The sequence below is a fragment of the Vipera ursinii genome (assembly GCF_947247035.1).
Source record: "Vipera ursinii genome assembly, chromosome: Z".
Taxonomy (NCBI): Eukaryota; Metazoa; Chordata; class Lepidosauria; order Squamata; family Viperidae; genus Vipera; species Vipera ursinii.
In genome coordinates, this window is record NC_139517.1 from 37,509,713 (window position 1) to 37,530,239 (window position 20,527).

The window sequence follows — 20,527 nt, forward strand, 5'->3', positions numbered from 1 at the left end:
TCTCACTTTGTTTACACAGCTGCATTTTCTAAAAACTTTGAGGTCAGAGAAAAAAAAATCCTCACCCACCAGCAGGTGTCAGCGTTTGCTCATTTTTCAGGTCTTTCTAGTCTTTATTCTCTCTCTAAAGGGTAAGTTTCGCCGCTTCTGATAACCAAAAGGGAGGGAGCAGAGTCCCCCTCTCCCTTTCTTTCTTTGGAGATCTCTTATTTTGGGGACTTTCTTCTTCAGGAAAATAAGTAGGATAGAGAAAATCAATATTCTTACCCAGATTCAAGCATGCTGTTTTAGATCTGCTTGATTTGAAAGCTTATGACCTTGTTGTTTCCAACTATGGCTGAACAAACAGTTAGTCAGCCCTTTCTTCTGTTGGTTTCTGGGAGGCTTCTCCTGGACCATTTGGAGAGACCGCCGCCTCTCCTAAGTCTCTGGGATTTCCTTCCTTCATTCCACCCCTTCAATATGGGTTCTGGCCCCTTAGGGTCCCCAACAAAAAGAAATTCCAGCTGAAGAGTTCAGCATTCCGAATCTTCAGACTGCTCGCTGGAAAACAGGAACAGGAAGTCCCTAGTCCACATTTATTGTGGGGCTGAGTTTGTAAGGCTAGATTCAATAGCCCTCTGCAACTGATCAGTTTAGAATTTCAGATCAATGGCAAAAGTATGCAATTATGTACAGTATCTCCATCCCAAGACAGACAAGTGATGTGGTGGCAGGGACAGTTATGTGGTGTACCTGGATGCTGTAAGGGTCTGGATGGGAAGGAATCAAGTTTGACTGTACCCTGGCAAGATGGAGTGGCTATATGGGATTTTGGCCCACCAAACCCATGTGATTTTTTTCATCTTTGACTCTGGATAGGGGTCACTTTCCCAGACTGAGTTGGTGCATAATGTTGGGGTCCTACTGGACTCATGGTTCATTACTCTTCTGTAGCTTATACAATTCTAATACAGAACAAACATTTCTTAGTGCCATTTTAATTAACTTTATTTGAGCTGCATTTTAGAAAACTATTAAATCAGAAGTACTGTTGATATAAAAGTTATTGTGATTTACTCACAGTAGTCACTTCTTGTGATTTCTCTCTTGGCTGCTGGAAAAGCTGTACTTTCCATAGACAATAAGGAGTGGCTTCTTTAATATAGTTTGACTCCTGATAAATACATCAAAGTATCCATGGAATTTCTTCATAACTTTATGGTTTGGTTTAGTTTAATGTTGACTGATTAGTTTAAAGGTCATATAACATAAAATAAAATAATGCAGCATATTGCGGTATTAAAAATATTAACAAAATAGTCAATTAAGATCATTTCCTTTGGCAACTAACTCCAATCTGATCTAGATAGGAAACTCAGAAAATTGGCTTTAGATATATACTTGTTTGTCTCTCTTTCTGTCCATGTGTTTGTACCTTGGAGAAAGTAAGATAACTTATTAATGGGGTCCCAATAGGCTCTCCTATCAATTAGTGACTTTAAAAAGCCATGTTCTGGCTAAGGCATGTGGTTGACAATTGCAGAGGAGATGAGTGATATTCTGTTTGTTGTGTGTCATATACAGTTTTTAATACATCCTCTCTGGATGAGGTATTTGATGAAATTGCCCATTTTTTCCACAGAATTGAAGCTTGCTTAAATCTTGCTTTGGTTAGAGTTATTCTTTGGTTCTGTGTCAGGCCCATAGTTAGATATTTTGCTCTTGAAGGTTTTTCTTAGCCTTTTGGCTGAGATCAAGTGTAGTATCACTGCTTTATAGAACTGAGCTCCTGTTCTTCCCCGCCCCCCAAATAAATCCAATCTATTTTACAATCTCCCATACAAATACTAACCAGGCCTGACTTGCTTAACTTTTTAAAGTCAGCCAAGATTGGCTAAGAAGTGCTATGCTTTGATCTGACATTCATTAACATGAATTTGGTCAACATATTTTGCTACTTTATGTTTCCATTTTCAGATTATTATTTTTCTTGTTTGGATTTGAATTTCTTACACTTCTCATATTTCTGGAAATTTGCAAAGACCATTGGCTAAAACAATATTATTGCTACATTCATATACAACCATAAATTACAGTACCACAGACAGGATATTACATGAATACTGATTTTTGTTTTATTAGTTTCTCTAGGAATACTGTAGAAAGGACTCATAAAATTAATATTCACACTTTGTCTTAGAAAGTTTTCCAGACGAAGGATTTCTTCACTACACAAAAAATTAAGGTCAAATCTACAAATGAAAGAATAGGATAGGGAATGTAGGCTAGGCTGGAATAGGATAGGGTAGGATAGATGAAAGAAAAAAAATATAGTTATAATTCTATGTTCATTGTAAAGATGTTCAATGTGGAACTGATAAAACTAATTTAAAATACCATTCACACGCTCATTCTAAAAATTATATTTCAGATAATGGCAAATCAATACATTATTCCACTATAATTAAAGAATAACCCATACACATTTCATAAATTTCTTTGTGATAGCCTCAGCTACCTTTGCCTTACTAAAATGTTTATCATACCTTAAAAATAGATTATTTTTTGTATTGCTTTATACTCTTCTGAAGTACATAGTCTGAAGCTAAAAGGAAGCCTACATTCCCTCACATTGAGTACATATTGAACTGTTAGCTCGTAGAGAACATAGTACTGTACTATTGTAAGTGTATTAACTAAGCTGGAGAAAGCATCCAGCTGGGTTCCCCAACCCCCTTCTATTTCTAGATCTCTAGAACAGAGCTTTTCAACTTTTTCAGAGATTGTACCACTTTTAGGACATGACAATATTTGAGTACCACCAGTGCTTAGCAAGGTGCCAGAAACTTGATGACTTAAAAAAAGGGGGGGGGATTTTGAGTTTTACTGATTAGATTCATTTATTGTTATAGAAATGGCTAGTTTATAATATTATGGAAAAGTAAAAAGTTGAGGCTCAATGTTAATGCTTCCTTCTACTGCAACAGAGGAAGTCAATTCTTTTTCTCTTCTCCCCCTCACTTTCCCCCCTTTTTCCTCTCCACTGTGTCCTACTATTTGCTTTTGTATTTTTTTATTTTATTCTATAATCTAATAAAATGTTACAAACTGTAGGAAAAAAGTAAAAATGTACCAGTTTTAATTTCTTCGGTGGCTGTTCCTTTGCTGAATCACTTTCCCTTTGCACTGACAAATGTATGATGAATTTATCCATGTTTATTAATTTAATTTAATTTAATTTAATTTAATTTAATTTAATTTAATTTAATAATATTTCTATTAATATGCACCACTATCAGCTAGCTCAGGGGTCTTCAAACCTGACACTTTTAAGACTTGTGGACTTCAACTCCCAGAATTCCTCAGCCCTCATGGCTGGTTGAGGAATTCTGGGAGTTGAAGTCCACAGGTCTTAAAGTTGCTAAATTTGTAGACTCCTGAGCTAGCTGGTTGGCCCTTCAGAGCTCTTCCACAGTGTAGTAAGAATGTACCCCCCCACACACACAATCCCTTCCCTGTACTCTTGAAGACACACGAATCAAGTGCAAAGCAAGAAAATAAAAAAACACAAACTCCGTTTTTTCCCCTCTTTAAGCTGCCTCCAGCGTGTCAGGTGTCACAATGCTGCAATCTTGACTGAAAGGCTCCAGCAACTGCAAAAAGCTTCAGCTTTAAATTAAGCCAGTTTACCTTCAAAGAAAACTTTCTAAAAGCCACAGAGACAATTAAAGGGGGTAAAACTAATTACATTTGTTTAAAGGGATCAAACCTTTCCTGTTGTCTTTTTACTCCTTCCCCCACCCAAACCATGTTCTTTTATAGCCTCTCCTCTCTTCCCCCTCCCCCCTTTTTTCTTCTGTTCACCTCAAGCTCCGAGCTGCTTCTGGAAGCGCCAATCAGCTGGAGCCCTGCCAGATCCTGGGGCTTCTGCCAGCCCAGCCAGTCCTGCAGCTGCCTCTCCTTCAGCTTGGCTCACTTCGGCTCATTCCCCTCCCCTCCTACGCTTGGCTAGCAATCGTGTACCACCTGCCATGTGGCAAAGTACCACAGGTGGTACACATACCACTGGTTGAAAAGCCCTGCTCTAGAAGTGCTACATGGTTCTTTGAACTTTTGTGTATGCAGTAATGTATAGCAGGACTGCCCAAATCAGTCTATCGAGCTTTGTCTGGTATCAGTGGAAATTCTAAGCTCCATCCCTTCTGTTTTCTTTTTGCAGTTGGAAAACATAGCTGTGTGTGTGTCATATGAACTGTCCTGAAGCCCACCATAAAGTAATTTGCCAGGACGTCAGGATGATATCTTCATCCTCATTGCCATGTAGGATACAAATGCTAATCCTGTTGCTACATGGAATTTGGGTGGAGGGAGTCTTGTCATCCTGCCATTTATAAAAGACTGCAAAATATTTTTCGCCCACCCCAACAAACAATAGCTTTAACTGGGCAATCTAAAGCAGGGAAGCAGTATAAACATAATATAGCAATGGAAGAAGTGCATCCTAATTCTTCCCTGAAACAATGTTAGCCTCTCTTCATTCCTAAGGTGATGGTCAGTGGGAAGTCTTTGGGGCTCAGACAGTAGCCAATGTGCCTGAATGCTGGTTAAAATTTCTTTAACTAGGGATGGAAAATTTGTAGTCTCATCCAGAGCCTTTGTCAATTTCTCCCTTTGGGTCAAAGTACAGTATATCCCACAATATACTTAGAACGTTGCACTCTCTTTGTCCAGTTTTTTCTTATGTAACTTAAGATTCCTCTGGGTCATCCACCATGTAGGAGTTCAAAGGGACTGAAACCAGAGGAGGCTTGCGGAATTACCCTATATGCAAATAATAGATAAGGCAATCACATGTCCCAATACGTAGGATCTTCTGCTGCATATTTCGTTAACATATTCTTTAGGGTCTGGTTCAATTGTTCTACAATTCTATCTATCTGAGGGTGTTAAGTACAAATTCTATACAGTAATTCATTATACAGTCATGTGAGTAAAGTCGATTAGAAATTGATCCTTGATCCCTCTGACAGAGCCAACACAATTTTTTTCTGCACCCAATTTGCTGGTTTAGAGTTATGCCTATCTACTTTCTTTGATGACCAAGAACACTATTATGTACCCATGCTGGGGAGGGTCTGGGACAGGGGTCAGCAACCTGAAACAGTGAAAGAGCCACTCGGAACCGGTTCCCTCACAAAAGGAAAAACTGGGAGCCGCAAAAAATGTGTGCGTATGTGTGTACATGCGCACATGCGCAGAACAGGGTTTGACTGAAGAGTGGAGCCAAGGCGAGATATGCACCTGCCCTGCATATTTGAATTGATTGGTTGAACTTTTTTAGTCCCACTTTTTTTTTTGGACTGCAAGGCAGAGGACTGGGAGCCGCAGGAGACGGCTCATTGCAGGCACTTCGCCCCAGCCAACTCACCCTGGCCAACTCATCATGGGACAATTCAACGTGGAATAACTCAAGATAGGAATAAGTGAATTGCAGCAGGCCTTGTCTTGATTTAGCTTTGAACCTTCTCAAGCTAGAAGTCCTCGAGACTGGGGTGAGCAGCAATTCTTTTTGTCCCTCTGTTGAGTTATCCTGCATCGAATTGTCCCACAGTGAATTAGCTGCATCAACTTGTCCAGTGCCAAGTCGGCTGGGGCTAGTTGTCCCATTCTGCAATAGGGAAACTTATTACTAAATAGTAAGAGGAATCCTACATTATTCCAGTGATAAGACAGTGTTCACAATATATCTCATGCCTAATAATAACAAAACTCTAAGGTATTAGCGTAACCTGAAGCTTTTAATTTTAACAGTGTGATATAGGACTGAGGATTTGGTCCTACTGTATCATTTCATTTTATTAGGTTAATAAGACCAGTACTCCTGAATCAGTCATTCAGTTTTTAAAGGAAAGAGATAAAACAGAATAAAATTTTAAATTGCATTAAAAGTAAAGAGATAAGACCTGGAACAACTAAATGACTACACAAGAGCAACTATTAACTCTTTGACGGTAACTACTATAGTACAAAAGATAGAAACTATATCACTCTGTGTGTGATGGGCATCTCTTTCTGCTCACATGGATAAAGAATCATTGGTGTATTCTGAGAATTCAGCTACTATGGGAAGTGCCCTTTTTCTAGATTTGTTGACTCATTATCAGTCCCATCAGCATCCTCAACAGCTAGTGAAAATTGCTTAAAGTTCTATTATAGTCATTACAGAATTATAATTTTATTCCTGAAGGGCCAAAAACCTGGTATAGAGAAAGCTGCCTTTTTTCCAGTGAACACTCAACACTGATGAAGAAATTCTTTCTGTTCTATAAAAGAAGCACAAGGACATTTTATGAACTTAAAGACACACTGAGATCAAAGCAGCTGCCTGGGAATATAAGAAGGGTGGGTTGGATGCCATCTTGACCAATTTTGTACAAAATCAGATTTGAGCAAATCCTCCACAAAGTGACATGGAGAATGACATTTTCTCCTGTGTTTTCTACCCCATTATGAAACAATTTTGCAAGCATTATCTTGTGCAATCCCTTAGCAACACTTCATGAACTTCACCTGGCCAGCATAAAGAACATGTAACCACATAATCACTGAAATAACATTTTGCTTTAAAAATGTTTGCCACAGGAGCAAGCTGGCAACTCCACATTTTAAAACAATTAATTTAGTTCTAAAACAATATTTTAGGAATGCTGAAAGCATTTTACAGAGAGAGAGATTTTGGCTATAATCCCTTGTAGGACACTGAATCAGGATAAAAATGGGCTAAATATCTGAATAGTGCAGATAAATGTACAATATAACAGCCCTAATTCAATTTTTGAACCAAAGATAGCATTCATCAATTTATTATTTTCAGCACAGAATGTGGAAACACTTTTTTCCACCAGTTAATTTGGTTTCTCCTTAAGGCAAGTGCTAGGCTTAAACTTACTCAGTTTTTAAAGCTGCTACTGAAACAGCATTGCTTGCATATAGCTAACTACTCTGCGCATAGAATATTCAGATGCAGTGGTACCCACTCACCCCTGATTTGCAGGAGCACATAAATAGCTTTTCAGTACAATTTTGAATTCTCAATAACTTTCCCTCCAGGAGAGAGAAGGGGAAAGAAAACGAGAGAGAGAGAGAGAGAGAGAGAGAGAGAGAGAGAGAGAGAGAGAGAGAGAGAGAAAGCCCCCACATAAGCAAAGACTACAACCACACAGAAAAACATTAAATAAACCATTTTTAAGGATAAAAAGTAGAACAAATATATACAAGTTCATCTACTTTTTTCCAAATGCTTCTAAATTCTTCTTATGTTCTCTTTTTATGGATACTTAAAAGTACTTTGCTTTGAAGATGTATTTGACAATCTTTCTGCAATCCAAGCTCCTCCAGATGTTTTCTGACTTACAGTCTTGGCTGGAGGATCATGGCAATTAAGGATGCTCAATCCCATTTGAAGACACCAGATTGTGAAGGATGTCTTACGCACGCATAAAAACAGGATGTGCTGAAATAACAGTGAAGAATCCCAACCATGCTAGGATTTGGGTGAATAGCTCCCAGAATTATTTGCTACAGTATTTTGCTAGATGTATTGAATTGGGAATGCCACATCTCTCAGAGAAAAATTATATTAGGAAAAGCCATTTTTCCTCTCTGGGCTTTCATTATTTTCCTAATGGAATAAACCTCACCGCTGCATTTGTATAGTCTTCAGCTCATTTAGGCAAAATGAAGGTTCAAAAAGACTGATTTAGATAGTAAACCTTGAGCTAGACCTGCCACAACTGAAACATCCTGTTTAGATGATTCCATAATGAATAACATTAGATGCCAGCACTTTATAATTGTATCGGTAGTAATAGTGTTATACTTTATTAACAATCAGTAATAAAACTCTTGTCAAATTCTAAGAGCGTCCCTCCTCTCTTCCCAAAAACCTTCAAATCTTACAAGATCTTGAAATCCTGCTATACTTCACGTGACTTGGGAAGCGCATTTGAGCTGTCATGCCATCTTGCGTGATGGCTCCAAGGGTTGGAGAAAGCCACTAGACAAGTGATTGCCAGAGCCTGAGGTTGGCTTTGGGCAGCTTTCCCCAGGACCAGGTCACTGTGATCAGGTTTGAGAATTAGGAATTTTCCATGTATCGTGTACTTTTTTTTACATTTAATCAAACAAGAGGAAATTATCTTCCTTTTAGTACTTGATGACTGATCTAATATCTGGAGAGGAAGCTTTAAGGACATAGAGTTAGACTGGGTTATGGCTCAACTTTAGGTTAGCTTATTGGTTCAAGCACTAAGTACTTCAACTTTGATAAAAAATATTGTCACTATAAATGGGAAGATGAAAACCCCAGAGTGATCACTATCTATTCACATTATTAACTTCTAGTTTCCTCCCTTTTAGATCCATGTAGAATAATTTTTGAAGCTTCATACATTATAGTGCATATAACTCCTACATTATCATTTAGGTGTCCTTTTATGTTCTGGAATATGTTTCGTTACAAAACCTGTTAATATTTGTTAACAAGAAGTACCTATTTTACTTAGATTCTCTGGAACAGAAGAAATGTTTCAGATGTGCTACTGTTTCCTGAGAAGTGTTAAAAGAATTTAATTACCTAACTGGAAAAAAAAATCCGCTTATTTTTATATTTAACTCCACTAGCATCTATGTGTATGCTAACTAGTAAAACAACAGAAGCTGATGTCAAGCTCCAATCTTTAGGAACTTGGAACAAATAATGCCAAAAAAATATTCCAGCCATGTCAATTTTTACTGCAGTACCCTTTCTTAACTAACTATATGCACATTGGCAGGGTAGGGAGTAATTAAATTATACTCTTCTTAACAGAATGCATGCTTAGTAATAAGAAGCAACTTCATATATCCAAGATATTGATCATCAAAATTCATCCACCCAAAATATTTTCAGTGCCCAAATGCAGCCTGAGGTTTTTTTTTAAATGTTGATGTCCCATGTCTTAATGTATTAAGCTTCTGGTGTCGTCTTTTCTCCTTCTTCTTGTGCCCTAATAAAAAGCTGCAGAAGGAAAACACCCAGGCAGCAGTGCCCTTTTCCCAGATCATGCCCTCGAGATGTGTGAAGATTCAACTCATGTAGCAGTCTAACTAGTATAATCAATGCGAAACATATCTGGAAAGTATGTAAGTTGAGGAAATCTGCATTATTAAATGGACCTTTTCCTTTTGCAGCTTTTTGAAGAAATGATAGGTTAACAACGTCAACCAAATAAAAACCCATTTTCCTTTCTTACAGTAACCGGCACTGTTGATGAGAAACAGGCTAATAGCAAGCAGTCCCTAAAAGTAAAGACTATTTTGTGCTAGATGCGCCATTGCTGCTAGACAGGATCGATTTTATTTTAACATAATGATCTATTTATGAAAAATCTGTTCTACCATATGGATGGTAGGTACAAAGAAAACAAACCCATCACCTTGCTAGACATCACAACGAGTAATGAGAGATACTAGCTTCTGAACTTCAGCACTGTCAGGAATAAGTAGTAATCAACAATAGACTTTAATAATTTAACTACTACTGTTGGATTTCTGACAAAGATATTGGAAATGAGGCCCCCGATATTTTTTTTAGCCATATTCCCTGTCTTCTTCATCTCTGCTCTCATGTAACTTCACAGTAAGCTAGCTGTGCTCCAAGAGGCTGATCATTCAGCCAATAACTCTCTGGCCAGGAGTGCAGCGGGAAAGCTGGGATTCAAACTGTAGCACCCACTGCAAAACCAAGGGCAAGCATTTCATCTGCTTCCTGCCTCTTTTCTTCTACCCTAATCCTGTCTTTACATCATTAAAGGTTTTTATAAACAAATGAGAGAAATCTGACTATTCTTTTCATAGGCTGTAGCTTAATTTTTCCTGGCATAGCCCTTCAGTGAGCAAGTCAAACTCCCCCAAAGGGACAGTTTGATGTTAAAGTGCATTTATCATCTTAAATAAATGTTGCCTTGAATCAGGCTTCTATTGTCCTTCTGAACAGAATACTTTCCTACCAGAGAACAAATGATAAGTACCTTTTACATAGTAGTGTTGTCTGCTTCTATTTTCAGATTCTTGAGAAGAAATAATAAGATTAATTATCATACGTTTCAGCTTCCTCTTGTCTTTTTGCAAGCCCAGAGCTGGTTATGTTTTGCTGGTTTTTGCAATCCTGTGCAATATGTACCCATTGAGAAGAAGAGCTCTCCTGCAATCCTAACCTGAAGATGCAGCCAGAGCAAAGAAAGTTGGGTTCTCACTCTGATATATCACAGCTCACCAGAAAAAGGGAGAGGGGAAAGAAAAGACTTCCCACCCCCCTGAACTCAGTACTTGTTGATTCCAAAGATACGGACACCATGCAGCTGGGGCAACTTGGGGATCAAGACGCTCATCAAAGAGATGGTGTTGATGATGAAATGTACCCGGTCATATTTTGTGTAGAAACTGGTAAAAAAATAACTGAAAAGGAAAGTAAAGGAGTTTCAGTTTTACAAAAGTGCTTAAAATACTTTAAAACATTTGTCTCTTGTCCTACACAACTGGATGATACCAAAGGGGAAAAAAATGCCTGGGTCTGCAATCTGATAAAAAAGGTAAAGTTTCCCCCGCACATGAGTGCTACGGTAGTCGTTTCTGACTCTAGGGGCCGGTGCTCATCTCCGTTTCAAAGCCGAAGAGCCAGTGCTTGTCCGAGGACGTATCTGTGGTCATGTGGCCGGCATGACTAGACACCAAAGGCGCACTGAACCTTCCCACCGTAGTGGTCCCTATTTTTCTACTTGCGTTTTTACGTGCTTTCGAACTGCTAGGTTGGCAGAAGCTGGGACGAGTAACAGGCGCTCAATCTGTTATGCGGCACTCGGGATTCGACCCGCCAAACTGCCGACCTTCTGATCAACAAGCTCATCAAACTTTATTAGGCTTTTTAATGTGCTAATCTGATATAAGGACTCTATTTATTAAAGGTGATCCTTGTTTAGAGGCTGCCTTCTATAGTGACCATTTGCATTACAATGGTGGTGAAGAAATAATTTTCAGACCAATCCTCACATTTACAATCTTTGCAGGTCTATAAAGGAAAGCTGAAGTAAGATTGTAGTGACCAAATTGCCAATCCCAATTGTGCTAATTAATCATTACAGGTAATGAAGATTACCTGTACTTCAATCATTTACAATGATTTTTGTAAATTCCAACCAAGATAGCAGGAATGCCACAGCATTATAAAGTGCTCCAATAAAAAGGCCAAATAAAGATGTCTCAGAGTTATATGCAATTACAGGCCTATCCTGTCTACTGTGATCTTTTAAAGAGTTGGTTGAAAAAAGAGCAATCCTACTTGGTTATTAATTCTGTGTGGCTCCTGGCTAATCCTTTCCACTAAAACTGAAGAAAAGCAGCAAAACAAAGTGTGCCAAAAAATTGCCGCTTGTTTTGTAGTGGCTTCACTTCTGTTTTGCAACCCAATCTTCCATTGTCATCTGAGGAGAGAAATTGGGGCAAGAAGAAAATAGGGATTCTGAACATTTGGAAAGAACTAATGTACAAAATTGGCTACCACAAGATGAGATGAAGATGCCTACTTGAGACAGGTATTAAAAAGGGCTAGATAACCTGAGGAAGAGAAGTTGATAAATGCTGTTGATGAACTCAGGGAAGAGACAATGTCCCCATGACTTGCCATTGGTTTCCAAATTGTTATCAGATTGGGTAGTACAAAAAGCAATAATTGGTCTTCCACATCCCACTATGCTTTCATGTTGGTATTTTTGTCATTACTGTCTTGTGCAAACCAGCGAGCTATGTCTCATTCAATAAAGTGTATTTAAGCAGACAAGCATGAATGCAATACATATATTGCACTGAAGCAACATAATAATAATAATAATAATAATAATAATAATAATAATAATAATAATAATAATAGGAAGAAGAAGAAGAAGAAGAAGTTGGAAGGGATCTTGGAGGTCATCTAGTCCAACCCCCTGCTCAGGCAGGAAACCCTATATCATTACAGACAAATGGCTGTCCAGTCTCTTCTTAAAAACTTCCAGTGTTGGAGCATTCACCACTTCTGGAGGCAGGTTGTTCCACTGGTTAGTTGTTCTAACTGTCAGGAAGTTTCTCCTTAGTTCTAGGTTGCTTCTCTCCTTGACTAGTTTCCATCCGTTGCTTCTTGTCCTGCTTTCAGGTGCTTTGGAGAATAGCTTGACTCCCTCTTCTTTGTGGCGGCCCCTGAGATATTGGAACACTGCTATCATGTCACCCCTCACCCTTCTCTTCACTAAACTACACATACCCAATTCCAGCAACCGTTCCCTATATGTTTTAGCCTCCAGCCCCCTAATCGTCTTGGTTGCTCTTCTCTGTACTCTTTCTAGAGTCTCGACATCTTTTTTACATCGTGGTGACCAAAACTGGATGCAGTATTCCAGGTGAGGCCTTACCAAGGCATTGTAAAGTGGTATTAGTACTTCACGTGATCTTGATTCTATCCCTCTGTTAATGCAGCCTAGCACTGTGTTGGCTTTTTTGGCAGCTGCAGCACACTGCTGGCTCATATTTAAGTGATTGTCCACTAGGACTCCGAGATCTCTCTCACAGTTACTACTATCGAGCAAGGTACCATCTATACTATACCTGTGCATTTGATTTTTCCTGCCTAAATGTAGAACCTTACTTTTTTCACAATTGAATTTCATTTTGTTAGATAGTGCCCAGTGTTCGAGTCTGTCCAGATCCTCCTGTATCTTAAGCCTATCTTCTGGAGTATTGGCTATTCCTGCCAGCTTGGTGTCATCTGCAAATTTGATGAGTTCCCCATATATCCCCTCATCCAAATCATTGATGAAGATGTTGAAGAGCACTGGGCCTAGAACAGAGCTCTGGGGCACCCCACTACACACTTCCTTCCATGTAGATGCAGTTCCATTGAGGACTACACGCTGAGTACGGCCTGTCAGCCAGCTACGAATCCATCTGGTGGTGATGCTATCTAACCCACATTTTTCTATCTTATCAAGTAGTAGGTTGTGATCTACTTTATCAAATGCCTTACTGAAGTCCAAGTAAATTATATCTACAGCATTCCTCTGGTCCACTAGTTTTGTCACTTGGTCAAAGAATGCAATAAGATTTGTCTGGCATGATCTGTTTTTGACAAACCCATGTTGACTTTTAGTGATAACTTTGTTCACATCAAGGTGTTCGCTGATTTTTTGTTTGATTATCTTTTCCAGAATCTTCCCAGGTATTGAGGTCAGGCTGATAGGTCTGTAGTTTCCTGGATCTATTTTTTCCCTTTTTTGAAGATGGGAACTACATCAGCTCTCTTCCAGTCCTCTGGTAGTTCCCCAGTGTTCCAGGATCTTTGAAAAATATAGTTCAGTGGTTCTGAGATCACGTCTGCCAGTTCCTTGAGAACCTTGAGGTGTAATCCATCTGGTCCTGGTGATCTGAACTTGTCTAGGCTGGACAGGTGCTCACTTACCATTTTCTTGCCTATCTTAACTTGCGTTTCTATTCTGTTTTTTATGGCACTGGTTTTGGTAGGTTGGACTGTTTTTTCCCTTTGTGTAAAGACAGAGAATATATATTGCTTCAGAGTAGGAAACAGATTGCTGGATAGATAAACTTTGATCTAATTCAGCAGGACTCTTATTTTCTTAGGCTAGATCAGGGGTGTCAAACTCAATTTCCCTGAGGGCCGCATCAGCATTGTGGTTGCCCTTAGGGGGCCGGGTGGGTATGGCCAGGGTGGGCATGGCCTACTGGGTAGGCGTGGCTAAAGTGCATATGGCCTACTGGGTGGGCATGGCCAGCTCTACATCATTCGCATCAAGGGTGCCTATGGGGGCCTGGGCAGCAGTGGGACAGATCTGAGGGTCTCTGGCAGAAGGAGGGTCTCTGGGCCAGGGCCAAGGAAGTGGGGGCCGTTCCCTCACTGTTTCCAGGATGGCTTCGCAGGCCACATGAAACCACTTTGCGGGCCGAATCCGGGCCTTGTGTTTGACATGTCTGGGCTAGGTGATTTAAACTAAGGCTATGAGCCAGGATTTAGGAATTTGTAATATCCCCCTTCCCCATCTGCTGACCTACAACTCTCGGCAAAAGTTTCATCAGCAAGGCCAACAGAGAAGGAGGCTGGAAGATGTAGTTCCAGACTGCTCTGTACCTCCCATAAACTATGAGGGATCTATGACTTAACCCATCTTGTTCTCAATGGTCTTTCATGTAACATTGCTTGCATTCCCCCATTTCAATGCAAATTGGCAGTACTCCCTGTATGCTGAAATTGAAAAATAGCAATAGAAGAGGATTTCCAACCACAGTCTCTTTGTTACTTACAGTACAATTGGTGTGATAGTCAAGAACTTGCGAGAAGCTGTGAACTGCACTCCATAGTCCATCTGTTCCCAGTGAGTGAGCAGCCGGGCCTTCCCCTGATCGGGAGTCTCAAATGGTGTTCCTTTCACAGTATGTAAGAAAATGTACATACTCTGTAAGAAAACAAAGGCTTGGTAGTTAGCAGGATTTTTTAGCTTGCTTGGCTGCGTATGTTCTTTCAGATAACAGTTTAAGTGATGAGAAAAATGAAAATGATCTACAGTACAATATTCTTGCAATGGAAGTGACACAATAAGGGAAAGTGCTGGGATACAGTTGAAAACTTCTGTTTCAATGAGAATTAGTGCACAATACTAGAAAATAGGATAGGAGGCTTAATCTCATCTCAGGTTCCTAAGTTATTGACATAATGAGAGGCTATGATTTTTTTAGTAATTGTTTCACTGCTAAAAATTACAGCTATTTCTTAGACAGTACTACGATATAGGTGGTCCTTGAATCCATTCACTTAACAACCATTTAAATTTACAATAATTTAAGTAAGTCCTTGCATTTATGACCGCAGCAGCTTTTCCACAGTCACATGAACAAAATATGGATACTTGGTAACCAGCATATGTTTACAACAGTTGCTGTATTTTGGGGTCATGTGACTGCCATCTGCAACTTTCCCAGCTGGCTTTTGACAAGCAAAATCAATTGGGCAAGCTGGATTTGATTAATGACTGTGATTGATTTAATAACCATGGCAAAAAAGCTTGTAATAGCAGGTGCTTAACAACTGCCTTGCCTAGCAATAGAAATTCTGCTGTGTATGAAAGCCAAGTACTACCCATATAAGTAACAGTTACATTTCAAGAGCTTTCTGTTTACCAACACCTTATTAAAATAAGCTAATTAGACTAAGAAGGTATAATTGGCCAAGTTCGCCCAGCTTGGCTTCTATGTGTAAAGGAGGACTGGAACTAGATGTCCTTGTTCCTATTCCATTACCTTAATCACTATACCATGCTGACTCTCAACCTAATGAGTTGTGTCCCCACAAAGGGCAAGAACACTAGCTTTGAGCAGACATGTTTTCTTAAGAGGAGAAGAGCATATCAAGAGCAAACAAATAATCAAACATTCAATATGAAATTTCTTCACATCCACGGAAATGACTACTGACAAGTTTGCTACTATAATACTCCCAGGTTCTTTTTGACTAATCTCATTGGTCTGCAGCCACAAAACAGCTGTACCAAAGAATTCCTCAGCATCCTGAAACATCAGAGCCTATTGGGGAGCTGAACTGAACTGAAGTATAGGACATAAATGGACAGCCAGATCTGAGGTGTACAAATGGATGTACACAGATCAAGAAGGAGAAAAGCAAGAATTAGTCTCCAAGAGGTGTGAAAGGGTAAAGTGACATAGATACTCAATAGGCTAGAAAATGGTACAATGAAAGCTGACCACTGAGATGATTAATATCGCATCTCTCTTAGGCGGAATATTTAGTTATTTGAATTATTTATTCAATTCATATGGCTGCCCATCCCAAACAAGTGACTCGGTAGGACAATTAAGCTGTATCTTCTGCAGCTTGAGAAAAATCTGAAAACTCTGTTCTAGAACCTAAAAATCAGATGATTAACAAACTATATTGAACTTGTACTCATTATATTGTAAATATATACATTATATCGTATGTGTGTATACATACACAATACATTATATTGCCATATGCTAAACAAAATAAATTGAACTGATACGGTAAGGTTTCTTCAACAATGTGTTATCAGTTGTTGTCACTTTTGTTAATAACTAAGTACAAGTAGTCTTTGTTTAGTGACTGCCTTGTTTAGCAGCCATTCTTCATGATGAGAAAGTACCTTTATGACCATGTTTATGATATTTGCAGGCTGTAAACTTAAGAAAAATGGAGTAAGATCATAACACACTCAGTTTCAATTACTGACCGCTTTAATTACGGAGTTCAGGATCCCAATTATGCCCCCATGAAACAAATTTCAAAAGCTGCAAGACTTTCAATATCTATCTATGTAAATGAAATTCAATGGTGAAAAAAGTAAGGTCCTACATTTAGCCAAGAAAAAACAAATGCACAGGTATAGTATAGGTCACAGGTCTGCAACCTGCGGCTCCGGAGCCACATGCAGCTCTTTCAGCCATCTCCTGCGGCTCCCAGTCCTCTGCCATGTGCAGTCCCAAAAAAAAAAAGTGGGACTAAAAAAGTTCAACCAATCAATTCAAATATGCAGGTTAGGTGCATATCTCGCCTTGGCTCCACTCTTCAGTCAAACCCTGTTCTGTGCATGCGCGCATGTACGCGCATGTGCACACATTTTTTTGCGGCTCCCAGTTTTTCCTTTTGTGAGGGAACCGGTTCTGAGTGGCTCTTTCACTGTTTCAGGTTGCTGACCCCTGGTATAGGTGGTACCTGGCTCAATAGTAGTGACTGTGAGAGGGATCTTGGAGTCCTAGTGGACAATCATTAAATATGAGCCAGCAGTGTGCTGCAGCTGCCAAAAAAGCCAACACAGTGCTAGGCTGCATTAACAGAGGGATAGAATCAAGATCACGTGAAGTACTAATACCACTTTACAATGCCTTGGTAAGGCCACACTTGGAATACTGCATCCAGTTTTGGTCACCACAATGTAAAAAAGATGTCGAGACTCTAGAAAGAGTACAGAGAAGAGCAACAAAGATGATTGGGGGACTGGAGGCTAAAACATATAAGGAATGGTTGCTGGAATTTGGTATGTCTAGTTTAATGAAGAGAAGGATTAGGGGTGACATGACAGCAGTATTCTATTTGAGTTGAGCATCATGCCGTGCGTTTAAACTGAAATCTGTTTGGAGAGAAGGAACCCTAGTCATTCTCAGTCATTATATTACTATAATGAAGTAATAACTCCAGGCAAGTAGCTGAGGCCACCAGTTGGAGAACTGATTGCTCTCTTTGTGCCAGGCTCATAGTATGTATGTCAATGAGGCTGGCCACCCAGTCTGCAGCTGAAATTAACTACTTGGCACTTTAGGAAAGATGAACTGAGGGGATATTACTCAACTTAAATGACTGGCTGATGTGATCATATCACCGAAGAGGGGGAAAAAGCCACTTCCCTGAAACTAGTCATCATTGTTATAGTTTTAATGTATTACTTTCTATTACATTTCGCCTTATGTTCTCCATGCAGTTCATTTGGATACCGTGCTTAGCTTACTATTCTTATAAGTGAGGTTTTTTTGGCTGTTGATTCTCCCTCCACCTCATATATACAGGTAATCCTTGCTTAATGAATGTCCCATTTAGAGATATTCAAAGTTACAATAACCGCTGACAAAACAATTTTATGATGGTATTCTTACAAGACAATCACAATGTCTCCATGATTATGTGATCATTCCATCACTTCACAACTCACAGAGAGTTTACAACTCTCCTGTGATTTGCACACTTCACAGATAAGCAGAGTCAACAGAGAAAAGAGCAGTAAAATGGCAAGTTGTGGTCACATAATGATTGGTTCAACAATCCAGAATGATTCACTTAACAGCCGTGGTAAAAGTGAGGTCATAAGTCTGTCACAATCATGCTTAACAGCTGCATCACTTAGTGATGGAATTACCAATCCCATCTGTAGTTGTTAAGCAAGGATTACCTGTAACATAAAATGTGTATAAATCCAGGAACAAGGCCGGTAGTGTGAAAATCTATATATCAGTCAGATCTGATACACACCCATGGTTTAATATTTCACTGTAGGGCAAATTAACATCCCACCAATCTAACTCTATTCATCTTTTCTACACTGGACTTAGTGAATCTATCATCATGATTATAGTTCCCAAAACAGGGATAGGCAGCCATTAATTAATTCTTCTGAACCAACTCAACCAAGGGCAAGAGAGTATGGGGTTGCAAATCTCCAAACTTCCTAATTCTCCTTTAAACCACTGTCTCCTACTGTATCTAACCTGGGAAATGTGAATTAATCTTGATTATTCACCAACACATCAAACTTGATATTGCAAACTAATAACCACAGTTTTGCTTCCTTCCACTGCCTGTTGCAGAAGCACTGTTTGTGAACTCAAAGAGCACCTTCATACCATGTTGTGAATGAGGTTGGTTAGAGTCCAGACAACAGGGACACTGAAGAAAGGAATGCTAAGCAAAATCACATGCAGGAGGCCAATTCCCAAGACATAGGAGAGCCAGATGCCACGGCTGTTCATGACTCGGGTATTTGGGTTCACTTCGCTGTGAGCGGTGCCCACATTCATCTTTCTGGTGCAGCAGCCCTGGAACAGAGCACAGAGCAACAAAGGTTAGTCAAAGACAATATGCAGCTTCACCATGCCAAAGAATATTATAAATGTGCTTTCTTCCTTATCAGTTAGGGCAGGGGTCTTCAAACCTGGCCCTTTTATGACTTGTGGACTTCAACTCCCAGAGTTCCTCAGCCAGCATGCCTGGAATGAGCATGTAAGCACTGCTCTGAGCATCTCCACACCAAAGGGAAGAGAAAGGAAGCAGGCATGGAATTCAACACTTTCCCAGGCTTGTGTTGTTTAATTGCACTGGGTCCACAAATCCCATCACTCTCAGTTAGACATGGAATTGTGGTTCTACACTGAGAGGATGCCATGCTTAGAGAGACCTATTTATTAAAACAACAACAACCCACAGGATCTTGATCCAAGGAAGAAACATAAAGCATTTGAAATCTGTAGGTATTTCTACTTTGGCTCTAGCATCAATTCCGGATCAGCTGCAAACATTAGCATTTCTTCCCCTCCCCCATTCCAATCAAGGAATTATTTGAAAGAGATGTCAAGCAGCTAGTTCTTTTGAAAAGCGTTTCAGTAGTTAATTTCCTTGCCTCAAACTGGCTCCAAGTTTCAGGATCCAGTTCCTGGTGCCTATCTGGAAACATTAATTAGAATGCTTCTCCACCTACTGTATGAGCATCAGTCAGGATTAGATGTAGCCACCCTGATTGCAAATGCTAACATTACCATTTCATCATTATTTCTTTCAGAGGTCTTTTAAATGTAGGAGGGAACATGACAATGCAATTGGAAAGCATTTTTACAGAAGAAAAACTCCTTTTTCTCCAAACAGCCAAACAAATGCATAGGAGGCAAGTGAGGTGGCTTACAATTTATTTTCCTTTTTTTGTATGGTGGGAGTGAGGAATTTTAATGGCTTCAGGATTTGTAATTGTGCAGTGGATAAGAAAATGATAGGGAAATATGTTTGTTCTCCTGTTACTCAGCTTGAGGAGAGCACTGGTTGTTTTATAGCACTGCTTTGCAAACAGCCAAACAAATGCATTCAAGGTGAACTAAAACCTCCATGGGGAGGGGAAGGTGGCTAACAATTTAATATTTTTATGTGGTAGAAGTGAGAGGTTTTCATGGCTCCAGAATGTGCAATTGTTCGGTGGATGAGAAAATGATGGAAAAACATTTTTGCTCTCCTGTTACTCAGCTGGAGGAGAGCACTGATCGCTTTATGGCAGGCATATCAAACTCACGACGTCATGTGATGTTGAAGACATATTGTGACTTTTTCCCCTTTGACGGCAATCCGGTGGGGGCAGTTTCGGTGTGACGCATCTGGCCCACGGACCAGTAGTTTGACTTGCCTGCTTTATGGTATTCCTTGCAAATTTACATTGATTCATAGGGTTCATGTGTGATGTTTTTATTTCTGTATGCTAGTGTAAGGCTGCCCTCTCACTAAACAATTTTTTTCAGTTCCTTTGATGAATGTAGGATGGCTTTAAACTGCTTTGTTAGGATCTGGGAAATGAAAATGGTGTGCCATGGAAGTGCCCCAAGAAATCTGAGCCAATAGCTAAAGCAGACATGTCAAACTCGCGACACCACGTGACATCGCGCGACGTATCGGAGCTTTATCTCCATTGCCGGCAATGTTTCCTGATGACGCCTCTGGCCTACAGGCTGGCAGTTTGAGTGATGGCTTTGATATACAGAAGAAGAAAACTATAACATCATGAAGACTGTTTTCTAGTTATGCAGTGAGACTACTGCAAAAATTGAGATTAAGCAAAGCTGGACACAATTCAACAAGAATAGAAGCAAAATGTCCATGGCAGGGTCATAATCAACCAGATGCGAC

General features: G+C 39.7%; 2 protein-coding genes across 3 annotated transcripts in view; both read right to left on the reverse strand.

The window, feature by feature from the left end:
- GSDMA (gasdermin A) overlaps nucleotides 1–10,275 on the reverse strand; it is a 46,586-nt gene extending 36,311 nt beyond the window's left edge. Inside the window, exon 1 of the mRNA XM_083377242.1 lies at nucleotides 10,053–10,275. Within this exon, the coding sequence (XP_083233368.1) occupies nucleotides 10,053–10,122 (70 nt within the window). The 5' untranslated portion in view covers nucleotides 10,123–10,275. The remainder of the gene's footprint in view (nucleotides 1–10,052) is intronic.
- The window catches only part of ORMDL3 (ORMDL sphingolipid biosynthesis regulator 3), a 28,994-nt gene continuing 13,920 nt past the window's right edge, over nucleotides 5,454–20,527 (reverse strand). Inside the window, exons 3-6 of one of the 2 annotated variants that reach the window (XM_083377243.1) lie at nucleotides 18,490–18,681; nucleotides 14,368–14,519; nucleotides 10,370–10,479; nucleotides 5,454–9,154 (exon numbers count right to left, since the gene is read on the reverse strand). In XM_083377243.1, coding sequence (XP_083233369.1) covers nucleotides 9,126–9,154; nucleotides 10,370–10,479; nucleotides 14,368–14,519; nucleotides 18,490–18,663 — 465 coding nt within the window. In that variant the 5' untranslated portion in view covers nucleotides 18,664–18,681 and the 3' untranslated portion in view covers nucleotides 5,454–9,125. Of the gene's footprint in view, nucleotides 9,155–10,241; nucleotides 10,480–14,367; nucleotides 14,520–18,489; nucleotides 18,682–20,527 lie in introns of those variants that run through there. The other variant, XM_083377244.1, reaches the window with a different exon arrangement.